The sequence below is a fragment of the Lithobates pipiens genome, unplaced genomic scaffold (genome assembly GCF_037356315.1).
Source record: "Lithobates pipiens isolate NorthernLeopardFrog02 unplaced genomic scaffold, aLitPip1_a1.2 Scaffold_3, whole genome shotgun sequence".
In the NCBI taxonomy this organism is placed as follows: domain Eukaryota; kingdom Metazoa; phylum Chordata; class Amphibia; order Anura; family Ranidae; genus Lithobates; species Lithobates pipiens.
In genome coordinates, this window is record NW_027507790.1 from 207,802,447 (window position 1) to 207,816,207 (window position 13,761).

The 13,761-nt window shown below is 40.8% G+C and overlaps 1 protein-coding gene across 2 annotated transcripts in view; it reads left to right on the forward strand.

The window, feature by feature from the left end:
* ARL15 (ARF like GTPase 15) overlaps window positions 1–11,096 on the forward strand; it is a 476,807-nt gene extending 465,711 nt beyond the window's left edge. For both annotated transcript variants that reach the window (XM_077462750.1, XM_077462751.1), the window contains one exon: window positions 8,653–11,096. In XM_077462750.1, coding sequence (XP_077318876.1) covers window positions 8,653–8,805 — 153 coding nt within the window. In that variant the 3' untranslated portion in view covers window positions 8,806–11,096. The remainder of the gene's footprint in view (window positions 1–8,652) is intronic.
* Window positions 11,097–13,761: the final 2,665 nt, after the last annotated feature.

Here is a 13,761-nt window from a genome sequence, read left to right on the forward strand (position 1 = left end):
CGAGTTCAGCCATACAGATAGTATGGCTGAATTCGTGTCGCACCCGCCGCAAACTCGCACGGGACCCTTTTTTTGGGCCGCAGCAGAATCGGATCGCATGGGTGTTCACACCATGCGATCCGAGTTTGCAGATGGCACTGCGATATGCGAACTGATCTGGGGGTGTCATTAACATTTCACTGACACTCCCAGCAGTTCGCATAGGGCAGTGTGAACTGCCGCCGGGAGGCATGCGATGCGGGAACCCGCCACGGATTTGTGGCGTTCCTGCATCGCTCCAGTGTGAACCCAGCCTAATAAGCGATCGTTTTTCTGATCGCTGTATTAGTGTCACAGGTGACGCTAGTTAGGCAGGTAGGTATTTAGGTTCGCCGCAGCTTTTTATAGTGCCAGGGACCCCCATATACTACCACATAAAGCCCCCTGATTGTCCCCTAGTTAACCCTTTCACCAGTGATCACCATATAACGGTTACAGATGACGCTGGTTGGTTAGTTATTTTTTTTATAGTTTCAGGGCACCCGCCATTTATTACCTAGTCTCACTAGTGTACCCCTAAATTTAGGGGTGTCTTCTTTCCAAAATGGGGTCATTTGGGGGGCGTTTGTGCCATCTTGGCATTTTATGGCCTTCAAAACTGTAACGCCCTTAGAAAGCCTGAAGGCGGTGCTTGGTTTTCGGGGCCCCGTACGCGGCTAGGCTCCCAAAAAGTCCCACATATGTGGTATCCCCGTATTCAGGAGAAGCAGCAGAATTTATTTTGGGGTGTCATTTCACATATGCCCATAGCATGTGTGAGCAATATATCATTTAGTGACAACTTTGTGTAAAAAAAAATAAATACATTTTTTTTTGTCATTATTCAATCGCTTGAGGCAAAAAAATAAAATATTCAATGGGCTCAACATGCCACTTATCAATTTCCTTAGGGGGTCTACTTTCCAAAATGGGGTCATTTGGGGGGGTTTTGTACTGCCCTGCCATTTTAGCACCTCAAGAAATGAGATAGGCAGTCGTAAACTAAAAGCTGCGTAAATTCCAGAAAACGTACCTTAGTTTGTAGATGTGACAACTTTTGCGCAAACCAATAAATATACAGTTATTGACTTTTTTTTTACCAAAGACATGTGGCTGAATACATTTTGGCCTAAATGTATGACTAAAATTGAGTTTATTGGATTTTTCGCAAAAAATAAAAATCGCAGAGGCAATCAAATACCATCAAAAGAAAGCTCTATTTGTGGGAAGAAAAGGACGCAAATTTTGTTTGGGTACAACATTGCATGACCGCGCAATTACCAGTTAAAGCAGCGCAGTGCCAAATTGTAAAAAGACCTCTGGTCATTTACCAGCAAAATGGTCCGGTCTGAAAGTGGTTAAAGTGGGTTGGTTAATTTACAAGTCTTCAATAATTCCTGATATCAGTAAAAGTATTCTTCTTCACCATAAATCTGACATTTTTGGGGCTTCAGACTATTTGAACATAATATTTCTGGGACTTCATGCATAGGAAACGTCATCAGGATGACTTCCTGATGACGTCTTTCCATTGAAATGCATTGAGGTCCATAGCAGTAGCGCAACTTCTGGGTCTTGCTGACATCATGTCTGGCTTAGGTGGAACGCATGCTGGCTCAAGCGATTGAACAGTGGGTGCCACTTCATGGCACAAAATTATGTGAGTGGACTTACATGCGTATTAAAAAGAGTTTACAATAAACAAAACACATTGCATAATTATTGCTCTATTGCCTTTTCCTTTTTTGTATTTTCCTCTTGGTGGAACTGGATGAGATAGACGGAGTGAACGCTGGGCATATACAATTCTTTAAAGCTACAAAAGCTGCGAGTGTCCTGTTGGCCCCCCTTACACTAGGTGGTGGATCACATATAAGGAGAGCATTTATTAAATGAAAAGTGCATGTACCACAAGAGCACATTTGGTGATTGGAAGAATTTGAATAGAAGAATAATTCCTGTTCGCATTTTTTGGACTTTTTTTGAAAAAAAAAATTGTGGTGTTCTTACAATTACAGGATTTTGATTTGCTAAGTTGAATGCACTGATTGTACTGCAATTAGTGGTTGACTAATTATTTATAAATTGGGATTTGTATATTTCATACAGATTATTCACGCTAGCACCTTAACACAGGGTGTACAAATTTATACAAATTTATGGCAGCTGCTTTATTACTGGCACAAATATATTATTTAGAGGCACTATTTTTCCTCCTCTTTCATATATAGGAAAAGTCATGTTGGAGTTGAGGGCACCCAAAACAAATTTTATTCAATTGTGTATTCATCAATAGTGCAACATATTTCATAATTAATTGAAAAAAATAAACTATATTTAATAATAAGCAAAAGCTGTTTAAAATAATAATTTCTTAGAAGGGGGCTATACCGCTTCAATCATTAATTCACATGACATTTGATTTTCTGTTGACATTTTATTGACAGGGAGATCTGAAAAACAAGATTAGACATTGTTTTTGTGGATATGTCATGACTTTAGAACATGCCTTGCCCCCTCAAATATATGGAAAATGTAAAGCAGACACACCTGAAAAATGCACGATACTGTAACTTTGCACAAATGTTACTTCGTTGAGCCCTTTTGTATTTTTGGATAGGTGTGCTGTCTTTCTGTGATGGGAGTTGTCATGCTGTCCATTCTTGTTATTTTGTGTTGCCTTGGGTGCATTTTCTTCTTTGGAGTCATTTCTAAGAATGATGGTTTTAGATGTTTTGTAGGTTTTTTTTTCTCCAATCTATGCAGACAACTGATATGGATAACTGATAGTGGAAATGTCTCACTCTTTTATGCTCAAATCTTCATATTACAACCTTAAAGTGAACTTGTGATTTGTCCATTGTCCTTCCCCCCTCCCCAGCAGCACATACTTGCTCTCGTTTCAGCCTTGTATTGCCAGAGAAATACCTTATACTTCTGGGTATGCAGGAAGATGTGATTTATTTCCTGCAGTGACTCCATGTTGGTGATTGGCCCAGCACTGTTACATGGAAACTGGGGGAGTACTTAGCCTTGTCTAAATTTCAAATGCATTTGTTGTTATAGTTACAATTGGCCCACTTACTAAAAACAATGCACTCCCTGTGTGGCTGATATTAAGAAATATGAAAGTAATTCTAACTGTGAACTATGGTTTTGTAGTGCTTATATAACAGGGGTGCATCTGAGAAGACCAAAGAAGTAGCATGACTGGTAGACAGTTGACGCCCTATAACAGAGAGTACACTAACAAGGTCCTTAATGATAGAATCACCAGGTGTTCGTTTAATGATTGAAAAACATTTGAAATTACATTAACGTATTAAAACTTAGCGCTGAACCCCAGGGAAATTGAAAAAAACTACCCTTGCAGTGGTGCTTCTGCCCCACACTACAGGGGTTAAATGCTCATTTTGTGCCTAGGATACCCAAAAGAAGATATTTTACTTACTCCCACACTTCCTTGCCAGCCAATGATCTGCTCTTTTCTCTGACACTCGGGTTGTGGGTGGGCTCTGAGCGATTTTACAATGCAGGACTGTGTGCCCGGAATCGTACTTGATATTAAAGTAGAATTCCAGGATACCCTTGATGGATTTTACTCCCTCCTAACACACATGCACATAGGTGGGAGGGAGAAAGTTGCACATAGATGATGAAATGCATTGGGAGGGGCTTTTATGGCATCACTTCTGCTTCATTGGATTGCATGCTGGAGGGCACACCGGTGGTTTCAGTTTTTATTTTGAGATCCAGATTCTTTTAAATAAATATCAGTGCATTGGTATTTTAAAAGTGGGTTTCATAAGTTTACTACACCATGAGAGGAGCTCCCCTTTCTTTTGTTGGTCCTGATGCCACTGTTGCAGGATCTTAAAGGGACAATGGAGTATTAATAATACCAGTGGGGAACCCAACAAATGATACACCAGCTGAACGAGCGCAGTTTGACTTTCTTGTTTATGCAAGGTTAACATTATTCGGTTAGTTTGGTGTGTGGATTGAGGGTACAGTGGTGTGGAAGAAACATTATTTTCTTTATCGTACATCATGGAACACAGAGCCACAGTATTTACTGTATGGGTTATATGGCACCTTCAGGTGATGGACACTGGCACACCCTGGACAGGAAGTTCAATTCCCCATATAACCCCTCCCCTTACTGGGAGTACCTCAGTTTTTTTGACAGTGATTTAGGTGTTGGTCACAAGTAAAGATGTGCTGTGCTGAGCTCCACTGGAATATTCCTTGCTGGGGAAAGCCATGCAACCGGATCCATTCAACGTGTCTTTTTCAGGCCGAATTGAATATTCCCCAGCCTTGTGTCCAAAGAAACCAGGTTTTTGGACAGGGAAAATGAATCCCCCTCAGGGGACCATGGAGACTGACTCCTCTTCTGAGGAATCAAGTGGGGAAGAACCTTCTTCAGCTTCACGTGCTGAGAAGTTGCTGGTGCATCCTCTTACTGAAATGGTCCGTTCCACATTTAAGCTACACTTAACTGAGTCGGTTGAAGAGCCCACGTCTTGTTTGGGTTCACTAAAGCCTCCTCAAGCCTTGCGTGCCTTTCCTGTATATTCAGTGCTGGAAAAGCTTATATATTCTGAGTGGGGTCACCCAGATAAGCATTTTTTCCCTCCTAAAAAGTTTTCAACACTTTATCCTATGGAGAAAAAATTCACTAAGATGTGGAGTATACCAGCAATTGATGCTGCTATATCCTCTGTGAATAAAAGTTTGACTTGTCCAGTTGCCAATGCGCAAATACTTACAGATCCAACTGATAAGAGATTGGAATTCCTGTTAAGATATTTTTTTCCTTGGCAGGTTCAGTGGCTCAACCTGCAGTGGCGGCAATTGGGGTATGTCAATCCTTGAGAGACCATTTTAAACGGGTTCTCAAGGTTTTCCCTGGACAGCAGGCCCAGGAGTTAGCTGAGCTGCCAGCAGCTTTGTGTGTTGCAATTGACGCAATCAGAGATTCTATTCTTTAAACCTGTCACCTTACGCTTGGGTTGATGCATATGTGTAGAATTCTATGGTTGAAAAGTTGGCCGACCAAAGCCCCATGCAATAAGCTTTTGGCTGATTTTCCTTTCCGTGGTGAAAAAGCTGTTTGGGGATGATTTGGACAAATATATCCAAAAAAATATCAAGTGGGAAAAGTATCCTTTTGCCAGTTAAGTAAAGGAGTAAACATCCCTCATTAAATGGGCTCTTTATCCAGTGCTATGGGCATCAGCCTCCAGGCAGTCGCAACGGTCTCCACCATCAGGTTCAAGATGTAAACCTTGGGGTCAACCCCAGGGACAAGAGAAATCCTGGTGGAGGAAACCCACAAGACAAAACACTAAAACCTCTTTATGAAGGGGCGCCCCTGCTTGTTCGAGTAGGGGGAAGACTTCTGCAGTTCTCGAGGGTCTGGCAGGAAGAATTTTGAGCCAGATGGGTGGTCTCCATATTAGCTCTAGGTTACAAACTAGAGTTTCAAGAATTCTCATCTCCTTGTTTCGTCAGGTCAAAATGTCTCCAAAGTTCCAGAGAAAAAAGTCCCTTTCTAGCGTTTGACCAACTTTTCTCACAAAAAGTGATCATGATGGTCCCCATGGAAGAGCAGGGTTTGGGGTTTTGTTCAAACCTTTTCATGGTGCCAAAACCAAATGGAGATATCAGGCCCATTCTAGATCTGTAAGATCTAATACGGTTCCTGAAAATTCACTCTTTTCGCAATGGAATCAATCCGATCAGTAGTATCCGTCCTACAAGGAGGAGAACTTCTGGCATCAATCGACATCAAGGATGTATACCTGCATGTACCTGTTTTCCCTGCTCACCAGAAATATCTGTGTTTCAAAGTAGAAAAACGTAACTTTCAGTTTGTAGCCTTGCCATTAGGTCTAGCTACTGCACCTCCGGTGTTTACAAAACTTCTGGCCCATCCGCTGGCCAGATTAAGGACTTGAGGTATAACGATAATCGCATACCTAGACGACCTGCTCTTGATAGACCAGTCGTTAGCCTGCCTGGACCAAAGCATGGTCACCACAGTCAACTACCTGGATTACCTAGATTGGGTCCTCAACCTAGAGAGATCTTCTTTAAAACCAGTAAGAAGATTAGAGTACTTGGGTTTGATTATAGATACAGCCCAGAAGAGGGGGTTCTTACCCCAGGCAAAAATCAGTGCCATAAAGGAGTGCATCAGAGCATCAGTTGGTGGAAGATACCAAAGAATCTGCAGAAGGGGAAATCCTTCTTAACAGTTGCCTGGAAGGTGGTAACAGATGCTAGCCTTTCGGGTTGGGGAGCAGTCCTGGAAGAGACCAAGGGTCCAAGGGAAATGGTCCAGAACCAAAAGGAGTTTGCCCATCAACATCTTAGAAATTCGGGCAGCTTACCTAGCCCTAAGGGCCTGGACAGTAAGGTTGCGGGATTCTCCTGTCAGGATTCAATTCGATAATGCTCACGGCAGTGGCTTATACCAATCACTAGGGGGACACCAGAACTGGCCAGAGAACTGGCAGGCGGACTACTTAAGTCCCCAGCAGTTGTTCCTGGGGGGAATGATCCCTTCACCCTGACCTCTTCCTGGCTATATGCCAAAGATGGGGTATCCCGGACGTAGATCTGTTTGTGTCCAGGTTCAACAACAAAGTTATAGACTTTGTGTCAAGAACAAGGGATCCACTCGCATGCGGAATAGATGTGTTGGTGACACCCCATGGGACCAGTTGTCACTGATTTATACATTCCCTCCTATTCTGCTGCTACCTTGACTTCTTTGCAGGATCAAGCGGGCAAAGAAGTCCATAGTTCTTGTGGCCCAGAAGATCCTGGTATGCTGAAATGATAAGATGGTGGTAGGGGCCACCACCATGTCCAGACCTGCTATCGCACGGACCAGTGTTCCATCCTACTTTACAAACGCTAAATTTAACGGTTTGGCTGTTGAAATCCACATTCTGAAGAATAGTGGGCTTTCAGGCTCAGTGATATCTACTTTGATTAATGGAAGGAAGCCAGCTTCCAGTCATTTATTATAGAGTCTGGAAGGAATATGTCTCCTGTTGTGAATCCAGGGGTTGGCTTCCTAGAAAGTATGTCATAGGTAGAATCCTTGCCTTTCTGCAGATGGGGTTAGAGATGAAACTGGCCTTGAGTACTATCAAGGGCAAAGTCTCGGCCTTATTGGTATTTCGGCCTTATCAGTATTTCGGCCTTATCAGTTTCAATGTCTGCTTGCTTCGCATTCTTTGGCCCGAAGCTTTATACAGGGGGTAACGTGGCTTAATTCACAGGTTAGAGCACCCCTGAACCCTTGGGACTTGAATTTAGTTCTATCGACGTTACAGAAATATCCTTTTGAGCTTGATGCAACATATTCCTTTAGTCCTTTTGACAAGGAAGCTAGTTTTTCTGGTAGCCATTTCTTCTGCAGTGAGAGTTGGCGGCTCTTTCTTGTAAAGAGCCATAGTTAATCGTTCAGAAGGATATTTTACTGCGTCCTCATCCTAGCTTTCTTCCAAGGTGGTTTCAGGTTTTCACCTAAACCAGGATATTGTTTTACTTTCATTTTTTCCAGAATCCTGTTCTAAGGAAGAAAAGTCTCTACATTCTTTGGATGTAGTGAGAGCAGTCAAAATCTGTTTGAAGGCGACAGCTCAGGTTTGCAATACAGATGTTTTGTTTGTGTTGCCTGAAGGTCCTAGGAAAGGACAGGCAGCGTAGAAATCCACTATTGCCAAATTTGGCAAGTAATTATTCAAGCTTATGGCTTGAAGAGGAAATTTCCACCTTTTCAAATCAAAGCGCACTCCACCAGGGCTGTTAGTGCTTCGTGGGCAGTGCATCGCCAAGCCTCCATGGCTCAAATCTGCAAGGCTGCAACTTGGTCTTCAGTGCATACATTCACCAGATTCTATCAGGTGGATGTAAGAAGGCATGAGAATATCTCCTTTGGGCACAGTGTACTGCAGGCAGCAGTATAGGTCCTCAGGTCTGATTGCACCCTACTTTTGTTTGGGTCTCCTCTCCTCAATTGGCATTGCTCTGGGACATCCCATACAGTAATTACTGTGGCTCTGTGTCCCGTGATGTATGATAAAGAAAATAGGATTTTTTATAACCGCTTACCTGTAAAATCCTTTTCTTGGAGTACATCACGGGACACAGCGGTCCCACCCCTCTTTGGTTACACGTGTATTGCTTTGCTACAAAACTGAGGTACTCCCAGTAAGGGGAGGGGTTATATGGGGAATTGAACTTCCTGTCTAGGGTGTGCCAGTGTCCATTACCTGAAGGTGCCATATAACCCATACAGTAATTACTGTGGCCCTGTGTCCTGTAATGTACTCCAAGAAAAGGATTTTACAGGTAAGTTTTTATAAAAATCCTATTTTTTCAGAGCATGTAATTTGGATTCAAATTGACACAGAGCACTTATGTCACAATGACTTATAAGGAATGTGATATTTCAGTTAACTTTCTTGCTCTGTTTGGCATAAGTTATATTATAGAAAGGCAAAATTAAAATAGACTACACTTCAGAAACCACATGTTTGGTTTGTGTTTAATTTTTATGCTGTATAGTGCATACATTTTTTCTGGATTACATTTTATTTTCTTTTTTTTTAGATCAAGAAGTATTTTGAACTTGAGCCACTAGCACGAGGAAAAAGATGGATTCTACAGCCAACCTCCCTGGACAACATGGAAGCTGTAAAGGACAGCTTTTCAATGCTAATAAACCTTTTAGATGATCGAGAACTTGAGCCTGTTCAGTTGTGAGAAATCCTGAATGAAGCAGGCGTCTTCAATGTTTCACCTGGGAACTTTTACTTCCCAGTAACATCATACATGGACAGCAGCATTGTGTCTGGATCACAGAGGGTCTTCATTGTTTGCTGCCTTACATCTACATCAAATTGCTTCTTTTTTTAATATTTGTTTCGTGGATAGTATCTTTTTAGTAGCCATCTACCCAAGTATTGGTTAAGTAGGCCAAGACTGGTACTTTAAATAATTCATAAAAATAGGCTGGATGACTGAAAACGGGATCAATCCATATCGTCTAGAACAGCTATATGAGCAACATTGACTGACTGTGAACGATGTTCATCAATTCAACCGCCTATAGAATATTTATATTGCTATTACAACTCATCTTTTCATGCAAAACATGTCTTTAAATAGTATCGTAACTTTAAGTTTCTGTGCACCCAGAACTTGTATTTCAGTTATGGACTGATGCTGACGGATGTACAATGAACCTATTGAAAGAAATAGGAACTTTTTTTTCTTCCTGTCTACCCAGCTCTCGAAGGGGATGTATAGTATTTTTTTTTCACATCTTTTTATTTTAAGAAAAATAATCTGTGTGTGTGTGTACATACGCGCGCGCACACACATATATTTTTTGTATGATAAATATTGCATAGCAATATTTTGAGTTTAGCATGTGAAGCTATAGGTCTCATTTCAGCATTGTGTCGTTTCTCATACAATGCTGAAAGAAGGTTGTTTATGGAACCACAAGAGTGGCTCTTCCCTTATTAGACAATGCATCTGCTTCTGATTAGATGAAGAACTACAGTGATGTTTCCTGCGATAGGAAGCCCCACTAAAAGTATTGAGAGGCTCCTGGCTCCCACAGCTAATTGCGATCACATGCAAGGGATTGGCCCTGGATTCAGGCAGTCTGCATCCAAGGCTGATCACTCGTGTGTGATCGCTGCATAAAAGGAGGCAGGGTGCTTTCACAGGTTTAAACGCACTCTTGGACAGCTCAGTGGGATGTATAAATTAGAGAAAGGGAATAGCAAAGCAAACTGTATCTGCTGAGCTATTTTTAGGTAGCCCGTAATTGCTTTGGAAATCCTTTCTCGAGTATATGTGAGTGTATGTACCGTGTTTGTGTGTATATACAGTATCTCACAAAAGGTGAGTACACCCCTCTTATTTTTGTAAATTCTTTATTATACCTTCATGTGACAACACTGAAGAAATCACACTTTGCCACAGTGTAAAGTAGTGAGTGTACAGCTTGTATAACAGTGTAAATTTGCTGTCTCCTCTAAATAATTCAACACGCATCCATTAATGTCTAAACCGCTGGCAACAAAAGTGAGTACACTTGTCCAAATTTGGCCCAAAGTGTCAATATTTTGTGTGGCCACCATTATTTTCCATCACTGCCCTAACCCTCTTGGGCATGTAGTTCATCATAGCTTCACAGATTGCCACTGGAGTCCTCTTCCACTCGTCCATGGTGACATCACAGAACTGGTAGATGTTAGAAACCTTGCGCCCCTCCACCTTCCATTTAAGGATGCCCCAAAGATGCTGAATAGTGTTTAGGTCTGGTGACATGCTTGGCCAGTCCACCACCTTTACCCCCAGCTTCTTTAGCAAGGCAGTGGTCCTCTTGGAGATGTGTTTGTGGTCATTATCATGTTGGAATACTGCCCTGCAGCTCAGTCTCCAAAGGGAGGGGATCATGCTCTGCTTCAGTATGTCACAGTAGATGCTGGCATTCATGGTTCCCTCAATAAACTGCCCCCCCCCCCCACCCCTTCAACCTCTGCAGTAATGCTGGCAGCACTCATACATCTATTTCCCAAAGACAACCTCTGGATAGGACGCTGAGAACGTGCACTCAACTTCTTTGGTCGACCATGGCGAGGCCTGTTCTGAGTGGAACCTGTCCTGTTAAACCGTTGTATGGTCTTGGCCACTGTGCTGCAGCTCAGTTTCAGGGTCTTGGCAATCTTTTTATACCCTAGGCCATCTTTATGTAGAGCAACAATTTTTTTTTCAGATCCTCAGAGAGTTCTTTGCCATGAGGTGCCGTGTTGAACTTCCAGTGACCAGTATGAGAGAGTGAAAGCAATAACACCAAATTTAACATTGCTCCCCGTTCACACCTAAGACCTTGTAACACTAATGGGTTACACGACTCCGCGACGAGAAAATGGATAAATGGGCCCATTTTCACTTAGGGGTGTACTCACTTTTGTTGCCAGCGGTTTAGAAAATGTAATGGCTGTGTGTTGAGTTATTTTGAAGGGAACAGCAAGTTTACGCTGTTATACAAGCTGTACACTCACTACTTTACATTGTAGCAACGTGTAATTTCTTCAGTGTTGTCATAAGAAAAGATATAATTAAATATTTACAAAAACATGTGAGGGGTGTACTCACTTTTGTGACATACTGTACATATAAAATATGAATGTGTGCATGTATTTTACACACACACAGAGAGATACAAAGCAATAGTTTTAAAATGTATGATCCTTAAAAGAATGTATCTAAAATAAAACTGGTTCAAACCAATTATGCTTTCCCTAAAACAATTGATTGTGGAAGAAGCCCTGGAATACGGCTGCTTTCGGATCATATGGTGACAGTTTGTGATCTCTGCCAAGTTACAGGATCAGAGTTCAAAGTAGTGGAGCCTTCCCTTTGATGGATGTCCCATTACTGAATAACCCAAACCCATACCCAAACATTTAATCACATGATTGGACAGTGAGGGATTCTGGAATGTGGTTTCCCCGGTAGAGATGAACATGGGCAGTGAGCAATCCTGGAGTTGGGGTTTTCCAGTAAAAGTTGTTAGGACTCCCGTTTATGCATTTAAGAGAGCAGGGTGGGAAGGGAAGCTTAGTTCCTATTTTTGACAATAGGTCTGCTTTAATCATCCACTAACCTCTTATCTCAGGAGAAAACTTATGCCATCTTCTACAGTCTTTATAATGTAACATACATTTTAAAATCCAGTAGACAAAATAAGAGTCTTGCATATCCACCACCCAACAAGTAGGTGGAGTTAAGGAATGAGGTGTGGAGATATCGTTGGAGACATTGTTCACAAAATATATATGCAAGACAAAGATGCCAAAATCGGTTTTGGGTGAATCTACCTAAAGAAAAGTTTTTACCATCCAGTGTGTGGTTTCTGTTTGTGTCTAGAAGCACATGCATGTCACCTTGTTAAGTTATGTGGTGCACTTGGTAGAACAGCTGTCTTGGTTCTGTTCAGTTTATAGCTTTGCGTGATACAATTTTGAAAAACCCATCATTATGGCTTCCAAACGGAAGTAATCTTCAGCTGATTTCAGATAATTCTTTGTGTTTTAATACCCATTTAAGGTTTTGCTGTTTTGTAGAATTGGATCAGGAGACAAATATGTCAGAATTCCATGAATGTTAATAGATTGGAGTATAATTCAAGTTGTGTGTGTGTATATATAGTGATCTATAGATTTCTGCCAATTAATATGTACTGTGTATAGATCGGTAACCAATGTTTTTTTTATTTTACATTTATTGACCTTCGTTAAAATGAAACTCCAACCCAAACATTTTTTCATTAAATAGAAGTGGGAAGGCTTTGATAATTCATCAGTTTCTAATCACAGTCACCGCATTCTCACTGGACAGAAAGTGAGATGATCTCTAGCCGAAAATCAAGTGCAGAGATTCCAGGTTTACTACACTATGCAAAAAAAAAAAAAACTTGAAAGAATGCAGTTTGCTGCCACAATAACTTAGTTAAAAATACACAGGATTACTATGATGCCTACAGTAATTTGGTGTAGGTCTTTTCTTCCTTGCTCATGTAGAAGCTAGCATCACCTTTAAAGAGGATGTAAACCCATTCTGTAAACTTATACCTACAGGTAAGCCTATAATAGTCACACTTCATGCAGCTTGTGATGTCACCGACACATGCGCTGGATTGGCGAAAACACTGTTTGGAATTTTCGAAAGCAAAGGCAATGTGCTGCCAGCTCATTTACAGTATAAATTTAACATGGGGAGTGTACATGTATTGCAGAATTGTTCTAAAAAATTGCATTTGTTAAGTTGTAGACAGCCAGTGAAGATAGAATTGACCTACATTCTTGTTCTGGGTCAGTAAAAGAACATTTGACTAATAAAGAGCCTACACCTTGGCAGTTGCAGCAGCCATATTCCTACCTTGATGGGTTCCCTTCCTCTGATCTCCGCATTAGAATACTACTGAGCAGCTTTCCTCCTTTATGTGAAAAGTCAAACGGAAATAAAATGAAATACATGCACAGTTTTATAAATATAAAATGGAGGCATGTGGCCCATGGCAACCAAAGCTGAGGTTCTACCTGACATTTTTAGTGTAACAGACTATAAATGGTGGATAATGAGTTGTTGCTGAGCTGTCACTACTTATTGGTTCTTCCTGGTGTTTTATTGTTTTATCCATATGTTAATGTAGACTTTTCTTTTAAATTTGCAGAAAACATAGTGCTGTAAACTTACAATACTTGTTCTAGATGAATGCAGATGTATGTATTACAGTGAAGGTTGTTGCCTTTTCTTAAAGTATATAGATATAATTTTATTTTAAACACAGCCATTTTTTCCTTTATGCTATATAGATGTAAATACAAAGTTTCACATTATGATATAGGAATATGTTGTAGTTTTTTTTTTATATATATATATATTCTTGCGATTTATTTTTTATATATGATTCATGGCAGTAAGAAACAAAGATAAAAAAAAAGTGTTATAGTAATTTTTACAATATATTTGTAACCTGCTGCTCCTCCGTTAAACACTAATTCACACTTTGGGGAAAAAAGAATTTATAATAAAATGAAACGAGCCACTATGCTGTATAGTAAACAACAAGGGAAAGGAACTTTGTGAGCCAATTATAAATAAGTCCTATCTGTCCTTTGTATAATTGCAGTAAGA